The sequence below is a fragment of the Leuresthes tenuis genome, unplaced genomic scaffold, assembly GCF_036924035.1.
Source record: "Leuresthes tenuis unplaced genomic scaffold, fLeuTen1.0.hap1 SCAF_16, whole genome shotgun sequence".
Lineage (NCBI taxonomy): Eukaryota > Metazoa > Chordata > Actinopteri > Atheriniformes > Atherinopsidae > Leuresthes > Leuresthes tenuis.
This window is the reverse complement of record NW_027325370.1, coordinates 460001-480000: the sequence shown is the minus strand read 5'-3', so window position 1 is coordinate 480000 and position 20000 is coordinate 460001. Positions and strand designations below refer to the sequence as shown.

Genomic DNA, 20000 nt, shown 5'->3' with positions numbered 1-20000 from the left:
CCATCCTGATGAACTTCACTCTGTCAGGACACTCTGGATGACTGAAAAACAAACAACAGCTGATCAAAAGCAGAGAAAAACAGCAGGTGAGTCGTCATGTTCCCACATTTCACCTCAGAATGGACTCAAAGAACCTGCTGTTACCTGGGCTCCCACAGATTCTGATGGAGTGTGAAGATCTCAGAGTAAACCAGTCCGGTTCCACTGGCTGCAGACCTGCCGGACAGATCCTGCACACACACACAGTAACACACACACAATAACACACACAATAACACAATAACACACACACACAATAACACACACACACAATAACACACACACACAATAACACACACAGTAACACACACAGAGACACACACACACAGTAACACAATAACACACACAATAACACACACAGTAACACACACACACACACAGTAACACACACACACACACAATAACACACACACAATAACACACACACACAATAACACACACACAATAACACAATAACACAGTAACACACACACACAATAACACACACACACAATAACACACACACAATAACACAATAACACACACACACACAGACACACACACACACACACACACACACACAATAACACACACACACAGTAACACACACACACAGACACACACACACACACACACACACAATAACACACACACACACACACACACACACAGTAACACACACACACACACAGTAACACACACACACACACAGTAACACACACACAGTAACACACACACACACAGTAACACACACACACACACAATAACACACACACAATAACACACACACACAATAACACACACACAATAACACAATAACACAGTAACACACACACACAATAACACACACACACAATAACACACACACAATAACACAATAACACACACACACACAGACACACACACACACACACACACACACACAATAACACACACACAGTAACACACACACACAATAACACACACACACACACACACACACACACACACAGTAACACACACACACACACACACACACACAGTAACACACACACACACACACACACAATAACACACACACACACACATCAGAACATTGAACCCAGACGATAAACAGCAGCAGCTGAACACAGAGCTCACCAGTGTCTGCAGTCGGCTGCTCAGCTCGTCTCGGCTCCTCTCCATCCTTCCTCTCCTCTTCACCTCCTGCAGGCCGCCTCCTTTTCTCCTTCCCTTGTTCCCTTCACTGCCCTGAAAACACACAGCAGGTAAAACACACCTGAAGCTCAGCAGCTGAGGGAAGAAACACGCCGCAGAGTTTAACACGAAGAAGAAGAAGAAGAAGGAGGAGAAGAAGAAGAAGAAGAAGAAGAAGGAGGAGGAGCTGAGGCCAAAGTTCAGCTCAGTCAATGATTCCCTCTGATTAAAGGTCAACCTTCACAGTCTGTGTACCTGTAGCTGCAGCTGCTTGGTTCTGATCCGGTTCTGTTCAGGAACCCATGTTTCCATGTTTCAGACTCAGTGGTTCTGACCCGTTCTAAGGCAGCCTTTTCTCTGACATGTTTTACGGGTCATACCTGCCTGCTGTTTCTGTCAGAAAGCTCTGAGGCTTTGGACCCGATCAGAACATTTATAGGCCCAGACTGAAGAAGGTTCTGATCCGTGTTAGATCAGATATCAGCAGAAGAACGGATCTGTTGGCACATCAGAACCAGATATAAAACACATAGAACCGCACAGCCTCCAGGTTCTGCTGTAACTGCAGCTCCTTTGGTGGGTCAGCAGGTTTCTGGTTCTGACCCAAAGGGCTGATAAAATCTGAATGTGGAACCCTGAATGATTTATGGATCCATCTGACGTCTGTTCAACATAAATGAAGCTCTTTAAATGGTTCAGTCGGAGTCTGCTGTCTGGGTGATGCTCAGAACCGGAACCAGGAAACAGAACCAGCTGCTGTTGGACCATTTCATCTTAAATTCTGAGCAGAAACATGAGCCCAGCGCCAGTTACCATGGTGACCCTGGATCGCCTCAGTTCACATGGAAGGTGACTCACAGGTCCGGCTCTTGTTCATACTAGTTTTGGTTCTGAGAACCAGGATCCTGGTCCAGAGGATCAGAACCAGGTCAACACAACTGTACGTGTCAGCTGACTCACCTGTGGGGACAGTCGAGGAGATCTTCTGACTGACTTCAGTCCAGGTTCTGGAGGATCTGATCCTGACTGCATGGCTGATCCGCTGAGATCCACCTGAACCAAAACAGAACCAAACAGAACCAAACAGACAGGTGATGATGGTCACTGATCCATCTTAGCATCCGTCAGCAGCTAGCCTGTTAGCCTCCCTTAGCTGAAAAACGGGGGATTTCCAGGTTAAACGAAGACTTACAGGTTTCCGGTTCCGATTCTGTCTGAGCTGACACCATCCAAACTGTGAAACTGGGTTAGCTGAAGCCGGACAGCTCGCGCGTCCCGTTTGTTTATTTTTTTTCTCTGATCGCCGATTGCACCACTGCTGTCGCGCCCATGTGACGTCATTGTCAGATCCGCGGCGCAAACGTGACGTAGGGAAGAGAAATAATTAAATAAATAATATACTAAAGAAGTATTGGACGTTTTCAAAATTTGGTTCATGAAATAAACTAAATTTTTACTGAAAAAGCCCTTCAAAATAAAACTATTGCCAAAATAAAGCAAACAGTACTAATTTATTTAAAAATAAAAACATTTTCACAATAAACTGATATTTAGGTTTGAACTTTTTCATCTTTAATCATTCTTCTATTTTTTATGATTATTGATTGTAATTAATGTGATATTTCATACAATTGAAGAAATATAAAAAAAATTAAATTCAGTTTATTTATAAAACGCCAAATCACAACAAATATCATCTCAGGGCACTTCAACGATACAGTTCAGTTCAAGCCAGTTAGATTCATACATTCAGAGCCAATTCAAACAGTAGACTTGCTAAGGAAACCAGCAGATTACACTGAAACTTCTCTCTGATCCTGAGCTGCACGAGGCGACTGTGGAGAGAAAAAACTCCCTTTAACAGGAAGAAACCTCCATCAGAACCAGAACCAGGAAGAAACCTCCATCAGAACCAGAACCAGGAAGGGTCCATCTGCCTGGACCAGCTGGGGCTGAGAGGACAGGAAAGAGGGGACAACAAGCAGCGTAACACCAGGCCAGAGACAACTGCTGAGAGAGAGAAACACAAGTTAATGACAGCAATGATGTCATCTGTACATGGAGGGAGGAGAGGTGCATCATGGGAGCTCCCCCAGCAGGCTGGGCCTATAGCAGCAGAACTATGGGATGTTTCAGGCTCCCCTGAGCCATCCCTAACTATAAGCTTTATCAGAAAGGAAAGTTTCAGCCTGATCTTAAAGGTAGAGAGGGTGTCTGCTTCCTGAAGCCAAACTGGCAGCTGGTTCCACAGAGAGGGGCCTGATAACTGAAGGCTCTGCCTCCCATTCTGCTTTTAGGGGCCTGATAACTGAAGGCTCTGCCTCCCATTCTGCTTTTAGGGGCCTGATAACTGAAGGCTCTGCCTCCCATTCTGCTTTTAGGGGCCTGATAACTGAAGGCTCTGCCTCCCATTCTGCTTTTAGGGGCCTGATAACTGAAGGCTCTGCCTCCCATTCTGCTTTTAGGGGCCTGATAACTGAAGGCTCTGTCTCCCATTCTGCTTTTAGGGGCCTGATAACTGAAGGCTCTGCCTCCCATTCTGCTTTTAGGGGCCTGATAACTGAAGGCTCTGCCTCCCATTCTGCTTTTAGGGGCCTGATAACTGAAGGCTCTGCCTCCCATTCTGCTTTTAGGGGCCTGATAACTGAAGGCTCTGCCTCCCATTCTGCTTTTAGGGGCCTGATAACTGAAGGCTCTGCCTCCCATTCTGCTTTTAGGGGCCTGATAACTGAAGGCTCTGCCTCCCATTCTGCTTTTAGGGGCCTGATAACTGAAGGCTCTGCCTCCCATTCTGCTTTTAGAAACTCTGGGAACAACAAGGAAACCTGCAGCCTGAGAGCAAAGTGCTCTGTTGGGGAAATATCCAACTGTGAGATCTTTAAGATGTGATGGAGCTCGGTCATTAAGAGCTTTATATGTGAGGAGAAGAATCTTAAATTCTATTCTGAATTTAACAGGGAGCCAATGAAGAGAAGCTAAAACTGGAGAAACATGATCTCTGCTGTTAGATCTCAGCAGAACTCTGGCTGCAGGGTTTTGGATCAGCTGGAGGCTTTCAGAGAATCTGTGGGACAGAACAATAATAAGGAATTACAGTAGTTCAGTCCTGAAGGAACAGATGCATGGAGCAGTTTCTCTGCATCACCCTGAGACAGGATGTTCCTGATTTATTACGAAGGTGAAAGAAGGCAGAAACCTGTTTTATATGGGAGTCAGAGGACAGATTCTGGTCAGAAATAACTCAGTTTGTCTGAATTTAAAAGCAGAAAGTTCTGAGTCATCCAGGTCTTTATGTCTTTAAGACAGGCTTGTAGTCTGACCAACCTGTAGGTTTCATCTGGTTTCATAGATAAGTACAGCTGAGTATCATCAGCATAACAATGGAAATTTATGCCATGCTGTCTGATAATGTTAGCTAATGGAAGCCTGTACAAAGTAAAAAGAATCGGTCCAAGCACAGAACCCTGAGGAACTCCATGACTTACTCTGGTGTGTGAGGAAGATTCTTCATTTAGAAGAACAAACTGGAATCTATCAGATAAATATGACTTAAACCAGCCTAATGCAGTTCCTTTAATCCCAATAACATGTTCAAGTGTCTGTAACAGAATGCTGTGATCGATCGTATCAAATGCAGCTCTGAGATCCAACAGGACAAGCACAGATTTTCTTCTTCTTTGGGACCTCAGAGGCTCCGCAGTTGCTCACATGAAGCTCTGATCAGATGATGAGTCAGACAGAAAAACCACATCAGCAGGAACTCAGAAACATCATCAGTTTTAATGAAAGTTCACGACAACAAGAAGAAAACAACATGAATACATGAAAACACATGAATATAAAAACACAAACTGACTCATCAGGACGTTAAGCTTCACTTCCTGATTGGTCATCAGCTCTTTAATGAAGAGGGAACAGCCAATCAGGTGACAGGCTCTGCCCAGTTTCCTTCCTGCTTAGACCTGAAAATAAATCTGTAACCAGCCACAAGCTCTTATTGTGAAAGGAAACCGGAAGTGAGCCTTTATTCTGTTGTAGTGCTTCTTCATCCCGCCGCAGAGCGTCTCTGACTGGACCGGGGATTGTGGGTAGTGTTGTGTTCAGGTGGAACGAACAGCTGATTCCAGAACCACCACAGAACCAAAACCTGAGACTTCACTTTCTGTTTAACAGAACCAGAGATCACACCGATCCGCTTTCACCGCCGGGACGTCAGAGATCATAACTACACAGAAACAATTTCACATTTATGATAAAAACAATCAAATATGATGACATCACAACCTTCGTGACAGATCTACGTTTTAAAATGTGTCCCTTGAACAAAATCTGTCACATTTCTGGGGGGCGGAGCCACAGTCCAGCGCACGATGGATGGAATCAGACCGACCAATGAGCAGCGAGAACACCGCTCTCCTCCTATCACACATGCCCATATAAGGTAAACTGCTGTGATTGGTCAATTTAGGCAGAATTTTTCAGAGCATGTATGTTGTCGGGTTCACCGATTCTTCCTCATCAGATGTGGATTGGCAGGTCCAGGCTCTGTGGTTCTGGTTCTGTGGTGAACCCGCCGTCTACCTGTCCTTGGTGGAGCGCAGGTCGGTGGTGATCGGGTCGTGCTGGATGGTCTGGTGCAACATCAGCGCCAGTAGCCCGGCTCGGTTGGTCATGGCGGTCCTCAGGTTCCTCTCCTGCTCGAACAGCTCGTCCAGCTTGTACCACTGAGGGACAGACAGGTGGTCAGAGGGTCCAGGTGCGGCTGCGCGGTCACACTGTTAATAAAGCTCAACTCAGTTACCACTCGGACTCTCTCCAGGTCCACTTCGGCCCGCCGCAGTTTCTCCCAGCAGTAGTGTTTGTTGCACTTCCTCTTCGAGACCCGGCAGAACTCTCCAGTCGGCTCGAACACGTCTTTGACCAGAGGACATCCGCACACCTCATCGGCCGGGACCTGCTCCAGAACACAGAGGGTCTGGGTCCGGTTTCAGACTCATAAAACACAAAGAGGATTCTGTGGGAGGAGCAGTACCTTTGGATCTCTGGAATGTTCCGGACATAAAACCTGCAGCCGCTTACAGTACGTCTTACTCTGAGGGTTGTACACGTCACAGAACAACCTGGTGGCCCTGAGAAAGAGAAGAGGCGTGAGCAACAGAAACAGAAACTAAGAGACGCCAGAGGCGTGAGCAACAGAAACAGAAACTAAAGAGACGCCAGAGGCGTGAGCAACAGAAACAGAAACAAAGAGACGCCAGAGGCGTGAGCAACAGAAACAGAAACTAAGAGACGTGAAGCAGAGGCGTGAGCAACAGAAACAGAAACAAAGAGACGCCAGAGGCGTCAGAAACAGAAACTAAAGAGACGCCAGAGGCGTGAGCAACAGAAACAGAAACAAAGAGACGCCAGAGGCGTCAGAAACAGAAACTAAAGAGACGCCAGAGGCGTGAGCAACAGAAACAGAAACAAAGAGACGCCAGAGGCGTGAGCAACAGAAACAGAAACTAAAGAGACGCCAGAGGCGTGAGCAACAGAAACAGAAACTAAGAGACGCCAGAGGCGTGAGCAACAGAAACAGAAACAAAGAGACGCCAGAGGCGTGAGCAACAGAAACAGAAACAAAGAGACGCCAGAGGCGTGAGCAACAGAAACAGAAACTAAAGAGACGCCAGAGGCGTGAGCAACAGAAACAGAAACTAAAGAGACGCCAGAGGCGTGAGCAACAGAAACAGAAACAAAGAGACGCCAGAGGCGTGAGCAACAGAAACAGAAACTAAGAGACGCCAGAGGCGTGGGCAACAGAAACAGAAACTAAGAGACGCCAGAGGCGTGAGCAACAGAAACAGAAACTAAAGAGACGCCAGAGGCGTGAGCAACAGAAACAGAAACTAAGAGACGCCAGAGGCGTGAGCAACAGAAACAGAAACTAAGAGACGCCAGAGGCGTGAGCAACAGAAACAGAAACTAAGAGACGCCAGAGGCGTGAGCAACAGAAACAGAAACAAAGAGACGCCAGAGGCGTGAGCAACAGAAACAGAAACTAAAGAGACGCCAGAGGCGTGAGCAACAGAAACAGAAACTAAAGAGACGCCAGAGGCGTGAGCAACAGAAACAGAAACTAAAGAGACGCCAGAGGCGTGGGCAACAGAAACAGAAACAAAGAGACGCCAGAGGCGTGAGCAACAGAAACAGAAACTAAAGACGTGAAGCAGAGGCGTGAGCAACAGAAACAGAAACTAAAGAGACGCCAGAGGCGTGAGCAACAGAAACAGAAACAAAGAGACGCCAGAGGCGTGAGCAACAGAAACAGAAACTAAAGACGTGAAGCAGAGGCGTGAGCAACAGAAACAGAAACTAAAGAGACGCCAGAGGCGTGAGCAACAGAAACAGAAACAAAGAGACGCCAGAGGCGTGAGCAACAGAAACAGAAACTAAAGACGTGAAGCAGAGGCGTGAGCAACAGAAACAGAAACAAAGAGACGCCAGAGGCGTGAGCAACAGAAACAGAAACAAAGAGACGCCAGAGGCGTGAGCAACAGAAACAGAAACTAAAGAGACGCCAGAGGCGTGAGCAACAGAAACAGAAACTAAGAGACGCCAGAGGCGTGAGCAACAGAAACAGAAACTAAGAGACGCCAGAGGCGTGAGCAACAGAAACAGAAACAAAGAGACGCCAGAGGCGTGAGCAACAGAAACAGAAACTAAAGAGACGCCAGAGGCGTGAGCAACAGAAACAGAAACAAAGAGACGCCAGAGACATGAGCAACAGAAACAGAAACTAAGAGACGCCAGAGGCGTGGGCAACAGAAACAGAAACTAAAGAGACGCCAGAGGCGTGAGCAACAGAAACAGAAACTAAAGAGACGCCAGAGGCGTGAGCAACAGAAACAGAAACTAAAGACGTGAAGCAGAGGCGTGAGCAACAGAAACAGAAACTAAGAGACGCCAGAGGCGTGAGCAACAGAAACAGAAACAAAGAGACGCCAGAGGCGTGGGCAACAGAAACAGAAACTAAGAGACGCCAGAGGCGTGGGCAACAGAAACAGAAACAAAGAGACGCCAGAGGCGTGGGCAACAGAAACAGAAACTAAAGAGACGCCAGAGGCGTGAGCAACAGAAACAGAAACTAAAGAGACGCCAGAGGCGTGAGCAACAGAAACAGAAACTAAAGAGACGCCAGAGGCGTGAGCAACAGAAACAGAAACTAAAGACGTGAAGCAGAGGCGTGAGCAACAGAAACAGAAACTAAGAGACGCCAGAGGCGTGAGCAACAGAAACAGAAACAAAGAGACGCCAGAGGCGTGGGCAACAGAAACAGAAACTAAGAGACGCCAGAGGCGTGGGCAACAGAAACAGAAACAAAGAGACGCCAGAGGCGTGGGCAACAGAAACAGAAACTAAAGAGACGCCAGAGGCGTGAGCAACAGAAACAGAAACAAAGAGACGCCAGAGGCGTGGGCAACAGAAACAGAAACAAAGAGACGCCAGAGGCGTGAGCAACAGAAACAGAAACAAAGAGACGCCAGAGGCGTGAGCAACAGAAACAGAAACTAAGAGACGCCAGAGGCGTGGGCAACAGAAACAGAAACAAAGAGACGCCAGAGGCGTGGGCAACAGAAACAGAAACTAAAGAGACGCCAGAGGCGTGAGCAAAAGAAACAGAAACAAAGAGACGCCAGAGGCGTGAGCAACAGAAACAGAAACTAAAGAGACGCCAGAGGCGTGAGCAACAGAAACAGAAACAAAGAGACGCCAGAGGCGTGAGCAACAGAAACAGAAACTAAGAGACGCCAGAGGCGTGGGCAACAGAAACAGAAACTAAAGACGTGAAGCAGAGGCGTGGGCAACAGAAACAGAAACAAAGAGACGCCAGAGGCGTGAGCAACAGAAACAGAAACAAAGAGACGCCAGAGGCGTGAGCAACAGAAACAGAAACTAAGAGACGCCAGAGGCGTGGGCAACAGAAACAGAAACTAAAGACGTGAAGCAGAGGCGTGAGCAACAGAAACAGAAACTAAAGAGACGCCAGAGGCGTGAGCAACAGAAACAGAAACAAAGAGACGCCAGAGGCGTGAGCAACAGAAACAGAAACTAAAGAGACGCCAGAGGCGTGAGCAACAGAAACAGAAACTAAGAGACGCCAGAGGCGTGAGCAACAGAAACAGAAACTAAAGACGTGAAGCAGAGGCGTGAGCAACAGAAACAGAAACAAAGAGACGCCAGAGGCGTGAGCAACAGAAACAGAAACAAAGAGACGCCAGAGGCGTGAGCAACAGAAACAGAAACTAAAGACGTGAAGCAGAGGCGTGAGCAACAGAAACAGAAACTAAGAGACGCCAGAGGCGTGGGCAACAGAAACAGAAACAAAGAGACGCCAGAGGCGTGAGCAACAGAAACAGAAACAAAGAGACGCCAGAGGCGTGAGCAACAGAAACAGAAACTAAAGACGTGAAGCAGAGGCGTGAGCAACAGAAACAGAAACTAAGAGACGCCAGAGGCGTGGGCAACAGAAACAGAAACAAAGAGACGCCAGAGGCGTGAGCAACAGAAACAGAAACAAAGAGACGCCAGAGGCGTGAGCAACAGAAACAGAAACTAAAGAGACGCCAGAGGCGTGAGCAACAGAAACAGAAACTAAAGAGACGCCAGAGGCGTGAGCAACAGAAACAGAAACTAAAGAGACGCCAGAGGCGTGAGCAACAGAAACAGAAACTAAGAGACGCCAGAGGCGTGAGCAACAGAAACAGAAACTAAAGAGACGTGAAGCAGAGGCGTGAGCAACAGAAACAGAAACTAAAGAGACGCCAGAGGCGTGAGCAACAGAAACAGAAACTAAAGAGACGCCAGAGGCGTGAGCAACAGAAACAGAAACAAAGAGACGCCAGAGGCGTGAGCAACAGAAACAGAAACTAAGAGACGCCAGAGGCGTGAGCAACAGAAACAGAAACAAAGAGACGCCAGAGGCGTGAGCAACAGAAACAGAAACAAAGAGACGCCAGAGGCGTGAGCAACAGAAACAGAAACTAAAGAGACGCCAGAGGCGTGGGCAACAGAAACAGAAACAAAGAGACGCCAGAGGCGTGAGCAACAGAAACAGAAACAAAGCGACGCCAGAGGCGTGAGCAACAGAAACAGAAACTAAAGAGACGCCAGAGGCGTGAGCAACAGAAACAGAAACTAAGAGACGCCAGAGGCGTGAGCAACAGAAACAGAAACAAAGAGACGCCAGAGGCGTGAGCAACAGAAACAGAAACTAAGAGACGCCAGAGGCGTGAGCAACAGAAACAGAAACTAAAGAGACGCCAGAGGCGTGAGCAACAGAAACAGAAACTAAGAGACGTGAAGCAGAGGCGTGAGCAACAGAAACAGAAACAAAGAGACGCCAGAGGCGTGAGCAACAGAAACAGAAACTAAGAGACGCCAGAGGCGTGAGCAACAGAAACAGAAACAAAGAGACGCCAGAGGCGTGAGCAACAGAAACAGAAACTAAAGACGTGAAGCAGAGGCGTGAGCAACAGAAACAGAAACAAAGAGACGCCAGAGGCGTGAGCAACAGAAACAGAAACAAAGAGACGCCAGAGGCGTGAGCAACAGAAACAGAAACTAAGAGACGCCAGAGGCGTGAGCAACAGAAACAGAAACTAAGAGACGCCAGAGGCGTGAGCAACAGAAACAGAAACTAAGAGACGCCAGAGGCGTGAGCAACAGAAACAGAAACTAAAGAGACGCCAGAGGCGTGAGCAACAGAAACAGAAACTAAAGAGACGCCAGAGGCGTGGGCAACAGAAACAGAAACTAAGAGACGCCAGAGGCGTGAGCAACAGAAACAGAAACTAAAGAGACGCCAGAGGCGTGAGCAACAGAAACAGAAACAAAGAGACGCCAGAGGCATGAGCAACAGAAACAGAAACTAAAGACGTGAAGCAGAGGCGTGAGCAACAGAAACAGAAACTAAAGAGACGCCAGAGGCGTGAGCAACAGAAACAGAAACTAAAGACGTGAAGCAGAGGCGTGAGCAACAGAAACAGAAACTAAGAGACGCCAGAGGCGTGAGCAACAGAAACAGAAACAAAGAGACGCCAGAGGCGTGAGCAACAGAAACAGAAACAAAGAGACGCCAGAGGCGTGAGCAACAGAAACAGAAACTAAAGACGTGAAGCAGAGGCGTGAGCAACAGAAACAGAAACTAAGAGACGCCAGAGGCGTGAGCAACAGAAACAGAAACTAAAGAGACGCCAGAGGCGTGAGCAACAGAAACAGAAACTAAAGAGACGCCAGAGGCGTGAGCAACAGAAACAGAAACAAAGAGACGCCAGAGGCGTGAGCAACAGAAACAGAAACTAAAGACGTGAAGCAGAGGCGTGAGCAACAGAAACAGAAACAAAGAGACGCCAGAGGCGTGAGCAACAGAAACAGAAACTAAAGACGTGAAGCAGAGGCGTGAGCAACAGAAACAGAAACAAAGAGACGCCAGAGGCGTGAGCAACAGAAACAGAAACAAAGAGACGCCAGAGGCGTGAGCAACAGAAACAGAAACTAAGAGACGCCAGAGGCGTGAGCAACAGAAACAGAAACTAAGAGACGCCAGAGGCGTGAGCAACAGAAACAGAAACAAAGAGACGCCAGAGGCATGAGCAACAGAAACAGAAACTAAAGAGACGCCAGAGGCGTGAGCAACAGAAACAGAAACTAAGAGACGTGAAGCAGAGGCGTGAGCAACAGAAACAGAAACAAAGAGACGCCAGAGGCGTGAGCAACAGAAACAGAAACTAAGAGACGCCAGAGGCGTGAGCAACAGAAACAGAAACTAAGAGACGCCAGAGGCGTGAGCAACAGAAACAGAAACTAAGAGACGCCAGAGGCGTGAGCAACAGAAACAGAAACAAAGAGACGCCAGAGGCATGAGCAACAGAAACAGAAACTAAAGAGACGCCAGAGGCGTGAGCAACAGAAACAGAAACTAAGAGACGTGAAGCAGAGGCGTGAGCAACAGAAACAGAAACAAAGAGACGCCAGAGGCGTGAGCAACAGAAACAGAAACTAAGAGACGCCAGAGGCGTGAGCAACAGAAACAGAAACAAAGAGACGCCAGAGGCGTGAGCAACAGAAACAGAAACTAAAGACGTGAAGCAGAGGCGTGAGCAACAGAAACAGAAACAAAGAGACGCCAGAGGCGTGAGCAACAGAAACAGAAACAAAGAGACGCCAGAGGCGTGAGCAACAGAAACAGAAACTAAGAGACGCCAGAGGCGTGAGCAACAGAAACAGAAACTAAGAGACGCCAGAGGCGTGAGCAACAGAAACAGAAACAAAGAGACGCCAGAGGCGTGAGCAACAGAAACAGAAACTAAAGAGACGCCAGAGGCGTGAGCAACAGAAACAGAAACTAAAGAGACGCCAGAGGCGTGAGCAACAGAAACAGAAACAAAGAGACGCCAGAGGCATGAGCAACAGAAACAGAAACTAAAGACGTGAAGCAGAGGCGTGAGCAACAGAAACAGAAACTAAAGAGACGCCAGAGGCGTGAGCAACAGAAACAGAAACTAAAGACGTGAAGCAGAGGCGTGAGCAACAGAAACAGAAACTAAGAGACGCCAGAGGCGTGAGCAACAGAAACAGAAACAAAGAGACGCCAGAGGCGTGAGCAACAGAAACAGAAACTAAAGACGTGAAGCAGAGGCGTGAGCAACAGAAACAGAAACTAAGAGACGCCAGAGGCGTGAGCAACAGAAACAGAAACTAAAGAGACGCCAGAGGCGTGAGCAACAGAAACAGAAACTAAAGAGACGCCAGAGGCGTGAGCAACAGAAACAGAAACAAAGAGACGCCAGAGGCGTGAGCAACAGAAACAGAAACTAAAGACGTGAAGCAGAGGCGTGAGCAACAGAAACAGAAACAAAGAGACGCCAGAGGCGTGAGCAACAGAAACAGAAACTAAAGACGTGAAGCAGAGGCGTGAGCAACAGAAACAGAAACTAAGAGACGCCAGAGGCGTGAGCAACAGAAACAGAAACTAAGAGACGCCAGAGGCGTGAGCAACAGAAACAGAAACAAAGAGACGCCAGAGGCATGAGCAACAGAAACAGAAACTAAAGAGACGCCAGAGGCGTGAGCAACAGAAACAGAAACTAAGAGACGCCAGAGGCGTGAGCAACAGAAACAGAAACTAAGAGACGCCAGAGGCGTGAGCAACAGAAACAGAAACAAAGAGACGCCAGAGGCGTGAGCAACAGAAACAGAAACAAAGAGACGCCAGAGGCGTGAGCAACAGAAACAGAAACTAAGAGACGCCAGAGGCGTGAGCAACAGAAACAGAAACAAAGAGACGCCAGAGGCGTGAGCAACAGAAACAGAAACTAAGAGACGCCAGAGGCGTGAGCAACAGAAACAGAAACTAAGAGACGCCAGAGGCGTGAGCAACAGAAACAGAAACAAAGAGACGCCAGAGGCGTGAGCAACAGAAACAGAAACTAAGAGACGCCAGAGGCGTGAGCAACAGAAACAGAAACAAAGAGACGCCAGAGGCGTGAGCAACAGAAACAGAAACAAAGAGACGCCAGAGGCGTGAGCAACAGAAACAGAAACTAAGAGACGCCAGAGGCGTGAGCAACAGAAACAGAAACAAAGAGACGCCAGAGGCATGAGCAACAGAAACAGAAACTAAGAGACGTGAAGCAGAGGCGTGAGCAACAGAAACAGAAACTAAGAGACGCCAGAGGCGTGAGCAACAGAAACAGAAACTAAAGACGTGAAGCAGAGGCGTGAGCAACAGAAACAGAAACTAAGAGACGCCAGAGGCATGAGCAACAGAAACAGAAACTAAGAGACGTGAAGCAGAGGCGTGAGCAACAGAAACAGAAACTAAGAGACGCCAGAGGCGTGAGCAACAGAAACAGAAACTAAGAGACGCCAGAGGCGTGAGCAACAGAAACAGAAACAAAGAGACGCCAGAGGCGTGAGCAACAGAAACAGAAACAAAGAGACGCCAGAGGCGTGAGCAACAGAAACAGAAACTAAGAGACGCCAGAGGCGTGAGCAACAGAAACAGAAACAAAGAGACGCCAGAGGCGTGAGCAACAGAAACAGAAACTAAGAGACGCCAGAGGCGTGAGCAACAGAAACAGAAACTAAGAGACGCCAGAGGCGTGAGCAACAGAAACAGAAACAAAGAGACGCCAGAGGCGTGAGCAACAGAAACAGAAACTAAGAGACGCCAGAGGCGTGAGCAACAGAAACAGAAACAAAGAGACGCCAGAGGCGTGAGCAACAGAAACAGAAACAAAGAGACGCCAGAGGCGTGAGCAACAGAAACAGAAACTAAAGAGACGCCAGAGGCGTGAGCAACAGAAACAGAAACTAAGAGACGCCAGAGGCGTGAGCAACAGAAACAGAAACAAAGAGACGCCAGAGGCATGAGCAACAGAAACAGAAACTAAGAGACGTGAAGCAGAGGCGTGAGCAACAGAAACAGAAACTAAGAGACGCCAGAGGCGTGAGCAACAGAAACAGAAACTAAAGACGTGAAGCAGAGGCGTGAGCAACAGAAACAGAAACTAAGAGACGCCAGAGGCATGAGCAACAGAAACAGAAACTAAGAGACGTGAAGCAGAGGCGTGAGCAACAGAAACAGAAACAAAGAGACGCCAGAGGCGTGAGCAACAGAAACAGAAACAAAGAGACGCCAGAGGCGTGAGCAACAGAAACAGAAACAAAGAGACGCCAGAGGCGTGAGCAACAGAAACAGAAACTAAGAGACGCCAGAGGCGTGAGCAACAGAAACAGAAACTAAAGAGACGCCAGAGGCGTGAGCAACAGAAACAGAAACTAAGAGACGCCAGAGGCGTGAGCAACAGAAACAGAAACTAAAGACGTGAAGCAGAGGCGTGAGCAACAGAAACAGAAACAAAGAGACGCCAGAGGCGTGAGCAACAGAAACAGAAACTAAAGAGACGCCAGAGGCGTGAGCAACAGAAACAGAAACTAAAGACGTGAAGCAGAGGCGTGAGCAACAGAAACAGAAACTAAAGAGACGCCAGAGGCGTGAGCAACAGAAACAGAAACAAAGAGACGCCAGAGGCGTGGGCAACAGAAACAGAAACTAAAGAGACGCCAGAGGCGTGAGCAACAGAAACAGAAACAAAGAGACGCCAGAGGCGTGAGCAACAGAAACAGAAACAAAGAGACGCCAGAGGCGTGAGCAACAGAAACAGAAACAAAGAGACGCCAGAGGCGTGAGCAACAGAAACAGAAACTAAAGAGACGCCAGAGGCGTGAGCAACAGAAACAGAAACTAAGAGACGCCAGAGGCGTGAGCAACAGAAACAGAAACTAAAGACGTGAAGCAGAGGCGTGAGCAACAGAAACAGAAACAAAGAGACGCCAGAGGCGTGAGCAACAGAAACAGAAACTAAAGAGACGCCAGAGGCGTGAGCAACAGAAACAGAAACTAAAGACGTGAAGCAGAGGCGTGAGCAACAGAAACAGAAACTAAAGAGACGCCAGAGGCGTGAGCAACAGAAACAGAAACAAAGAGACGCCAGAGGCGTGGGCAACAGAAACAGAAACTAAAGAGACGCCAGAGGCGTGGGCAACAGAAACAGAAACAAAGAGACGCCAGAGGCGTGAGCAACAGAAACAGAAACTAAGAGACGCCAGAGGCGTGAGCAACAGAAACAGAAACTAAAGAGACGCCAGAGGCATGAGCAACAGAAACAGAAACTAAGAGACGCCAGAGGCATGAGCAACAGAAACAGAAACTAAGAGACGCCAGAGGCGTGAGCAACAGAAACAGAAACTAAAGACGTGAAGCAGAGGCGTGGGACAGACTCACCCCTCGATGCGAGTTGGATACATGGAACCAAATGAAGTCTGACTCTCGTACTGTTGAACACAAACAGAAAAAGACAGATTTATCAGATTTATCATCCCTGTCCTGGCAGAGTGACACAGAGTGCCAACATTACCCATAATGCACTGGGACACCTGGCAGCAGCAGCCTCTGGTCAGGACGCTTCTGGAAAGTCTCTGACATGACTTTAACATCCATATTTCCTATCTTTAAACTGACCTTAGCGTAGCATCGCTCCATGTGCCGCAGCGCCACCTTGGGGTTGACGGGGTGGCTGCAGGACACACAGAAGATCTGCAGGTCCGTGTCGTCGCCGTCGCCTTCGGTCACCTGCAGACAGGAAGTCGAGTCAGAAACAAACGACTGCGTGAAGCCAGAAGAAGGACGAGTGTTTCCGGGCGGCTCAGACCTCCTCGTGCTCTTGGACCTGCTGCAGTTTGGCGTTGGCGATGATGCCCTCGAGCTCGTGGAAACGCTTCTCCATCAGCGTGAGGCGGAGCCTGGCAGCCTGCTGCTCCTTCCTGATTCGCTCCAGCTGCCGCCGTCCCATCTCCTCTGCGACACAGGGGCTCTGCTGCCACTGCTGGATCCTCTGAGGGAGGATCTCGTAGATGCGACTGGGGGCAGACACAGAGACGCCGTTACAGATGTGGCGGTGTGTCCCTGTCGGCGCCCGCTGTCCTCACGTCTGACTCACTTGGCGGCGAGCTTCATGCCGCAGTCCTCGGAGCAGTACTTGGAGTTGTTCCTCGCTGGTTCGATGCAGCCGGGACCAAGACACTGCCTCAAAGCCCCGCCCGCCTCTTTAGCCCCGCCCTCCCCCGCCCGCTCGCTGTGGCGCACCCGCTCCCTGTGGCGCTGCTTCACTTTGTGGCGCCGGGGCTTTGCCTCCTCTTTCGGAGCAGAGACAGACTTCTGCGGGGGGACAGGTGTGTTACTGACATAATCAGTGACATCATCAAACACATGACCTGCCTGCCATCACCTTCTTCTCCGGCTTCTTGTCTCGTCGCTTCACGTGCTTCACCTTGACGGCCTTCTTCCTCAACGAGTCCGACTGAGCATCCTCCTCCTCCTCCTCCTCGCTGTGCCACACCTGCAACAGGAAGTGACATCACACCACAGAAAGATGCTGTCCGCCGTCTGATTGGCTAGGAACCGTAACTCACCAGGTCTCTGTATCCGGCGGCTTTGTACTGCTCAAACAGCTCCAACTCACTCTCACTGAACCCCTCCTCCTCATCCTCGTCCTCGTCCTCCTCTGTGTTATGCCCCGCCCCTTTTCGGGACAGACCACGCCCCCTATTGCTGCAGCGACTCATCTCCTCGTCTTTGACCCGAAGCATCTTCTGCTCGGAGACAACAATCAGTGGCATCAGCAGCAGCAGCAGCACAGAGCTTTTTCATTTTCAAGTTTGAGTGTTTAAATCCTGAAGTGTGAGCTGTCAATCACCTCCTAGCTTCCCAAAGCCCAAGTAATGCCTGGAATAAGACCCCAAATCAAGGTGAGTTGAAGAAAAGACGTCTAGGATGCAGAGCAGGAACAAAATGGAGGAAAAGGAGGAAGAAGTTTAAACCATTTCTTCCCCTGATCATCAGGGGAAATGTGAGATCTCTGGTGGATAAAACGGACGAGCTTGGAGCCCTGATGAGGACACAGCAGGAATATCAGGCAGAGACCTCTCTGCTCAGCTTTAAGACTATCCGGGCAGACAGAGACTGCAGACAGAGCGCTAACAGTAAAGGAGGAGGATCACAGAGCTGGTTAACAACAGATGGTGGAATCCTGGACCTGGCTGCAGGAACAACTCTAACAGCTCTCTGCTCAGCTTTAAGACTATCCGGGCAGACAGAGACTGCAGACAGAGCGCTAACAGTAAAGGAGGAGGATCACAGAGCTGGTTAACAACAGATGGTGGAATCCTGGACCTGGCTGCAGGAACAACTCTAACAGCTCTCTGCTCAGCTTTAAGACTATCCGGGCAGACAGAGACTGCAGACAGAGCGCTAACAGTAAAGGAGGAGGATCACAGAGCTGGTTAACAACAGATGGTGGAATCCTGGACCTGGCTGCAGGAACAACTCTAACAGCTCTCTGCTCAGCTTTAAGACTATCCGGGCAGACAGAGACTGCAGACAGAGTGCTAACAGTAAAGGAGGAGGATCACAGAGCTGGTTAACAACAGATGGTGGAATCCTGGACCTGGCTGCAGGAACAACTCTAACAGCTCTCTGCTCAGCTTTAAGACTATCCGGGCAGACAGAGACTGCAGACAGAGCGCTAACAGTAAAGGAGGAGGATCACAGAGCTGGGTAACAACAGATGGTGGAATCCTGGACCTGGCTGCAGGAACAACTCTAACAGCTCTCTGCTCAGCTTTAAGACTATCCGGGCAGACAGAGACTGCAGACAGAGCGCTAACAGTAAAGGAGGAGGATCACAGAGCTGGTTAACAACAGATGGTGGAATCCTGGACCTGGCTGCAGGAACAGCTCTAACAGCTCTCTGCTCAGCTTTAAGACTATCCAGGCAGACAGAGACTGCAGACAGAGCGCTAACAGTAAAGGAGGAGGATCACAGAGCTGGTTAACAACAGATGGTGGAATCCTGGACCTGGCTGCAGGAACAACTCTAACAGCTCTCTGCTCAGCTTTAAGACTATCCGGGCAGACAGAGACTGCAGACAGAGCGCTAACAGTAAAGGAGGAGGATCCCAGAGCTGGTTAACAACAGATGGTGGAATCCTGGACCTGGCTGCAGGAACAACTCTAACAGCTCTCTGCTCAGCTTTAAGACTATCCGGGCAGACAGAGACTGCAGACAGAGCGCTAACAGTAAAGGAGGAGGATCACAGAGCTGGTTAACAACAGATGGTGGAATCCTGGACCTGGCTGCAGGAACAACTCTAACAGCTCTCTGCTCAGCTTTAAGACTATCTGGGCAGACAGAGACTGCAGACAGAGCGCTAACAGTAAAGGAGGAGGATCACAGAGCTGGTTAACAACAGATGGTGGAATCCTGGACCTGGCTGCAGGAACAACTCTAACAGCTCTCTGCTCAGCTTTAAGACTATCCGGGCAGACAGAGACTGCAGACAGAGCGCTAACAGTAAAGGAGGAGGATCACAGAGCTGCTTAACAACAGATGGTGGAATCCTGGACCTGGCTGCAGGAACAGCTCTAACAGCTCTCTGCTCAGCTTTAAGACTATCCGGGCAGACAGAGACTGCAGACAGAGCGCTAACAGTAAAGGAGGAGGATCACAGAGCTGGTTAACAACAGATGGTGGAATCCTGGACCTGGCTGCAGGAACAACTCTAACAGCTCTCTGCTCAGCTTTAAGACTATCCGGGCAGACAGAGACTGCAGACAGAGCGCTAACAGTAAAGGAGGAGGATCACAGAGCTGCTTAACAACAGATGGTGGAATCCTGGACCTGGCTGCAGGAACAACTCTAACAGCTCTCTGCTCAGCTTTAAGACTATCCGGGCAGACAGAGACTGCAGACAGAGCGCTAACAGTAAAGGAGGAGGATCACAGAGCTGGTTAACAGCCCAACCCACTGATGGAGACTGAAGATTTCTACCACACCTTCCTCTCTGCTAGGGATATAATTTACCTTCAGGGATTAATACCATTTTAGCTGCTGTTCACACTGTTTTAGGTCGGGCTGCAGGTGGTGTGGTGGTCAGCTCTGTCACAGCAGGAAGGTTCTGGTTCAGTTAATATGATTCTAAATTGACGGCAGGAGTGAGCGTGTCTCTGTGATGGACTGGCGACCCGGTCATAGTGTACCCACCTTTGACCCAGTATCAGCCGACTACGAAGCCCCCAAAACACGAAAATATAGGTATAGAAAATGGATGGATGGGTTGTTCAGGTCTTTGTGTGACAGCTTGAATAATTTTAAGGGATTCATTCAATATCATGTCAAGGTCAGGAGAACACGTTAAATGGT

The 20000-nt window shown here is 48.9% G+C and overlaps 2 protein-coding genes across 3 annotated transcripts in view; both read right to left on the bottom strand.

Moving 5' to 3' along the window:
* hdac6 (histone deacetylase 6) overlaps window positions 1-2524 on the bottom strand; it is a 26495-nt gene extending 23971 nt beyond the window's left edge. For both annotated transcript variants that reach the window (XM_072366556.1, XM_072366557.1), the window contains exons 1-5: window positions 2387-2524; window positions 2155-2247; window positions 1138-1248; window positions 145-230; window positions 1-41 (exon numbers count right to left, since the gene is read on the bottom strand). The exon at window positions 1-41 is cut by the window's left edge and continues 44 nt beyond it. In XM_072366556.1, the coding sequence (XP_072222657.1) occupies window positions 1-41; window positions 145-230; window positions 1138-1248; window positions 2155-2226 (310 nt within the window). In that variant the 5' untranslated portion in view covers window positions 2227-2247; window positions 2387-2524. The remainder of the gene's footprint in view (window positions 42-144; window positions 231-1137; window positions 1249-2154; window positions 2248-2386) is intronic.
* A 2436-nt stretch (window positions 2525-4960) lies between these two features.
* The window catches only part of LOC140272222 (CXXC-type zinc finger protein 1-like), a 22773-nt gene continuing 7733 nt past the window's right edge, over window positions 4961-20000 (bottom strand). The window contains exons 6-14 of the mRNA XM_072367588.1: window positions 17212-17391; window positions 17028-17138; window positions 16740-16957; window positions 16452-16659; window positions 16262-16372; window positions 16025-16074; window positions 6227-6323; window positions 5996-6148; window positions 4961-5918 (exon numbers count right to left, since the gene is read on the bottom strand). Coding sequence (XP_072223689.1) covers window positions 5772-5918; window positions 5996-6148; window positions 6227-6323; window positions 16025-16074; window positions 16262-16372; window positions 16452-16659; window positions 16740-16957; window positions 17028-17138; window positions 17212-17391 — 1275 coding nt within the window. The 3' untranslated portion in view covers window positions 4961-5771. The remainder of the gene's footprint in view (window positions 5919-5995; window positions 6149-6226; window positions 6324-16024; window positions 16075-16261; window positions 16373-16451; window positions 16660-16739; window positions 16958-17027; window positions 17139-17211; window positions 17392-20000) is intronic.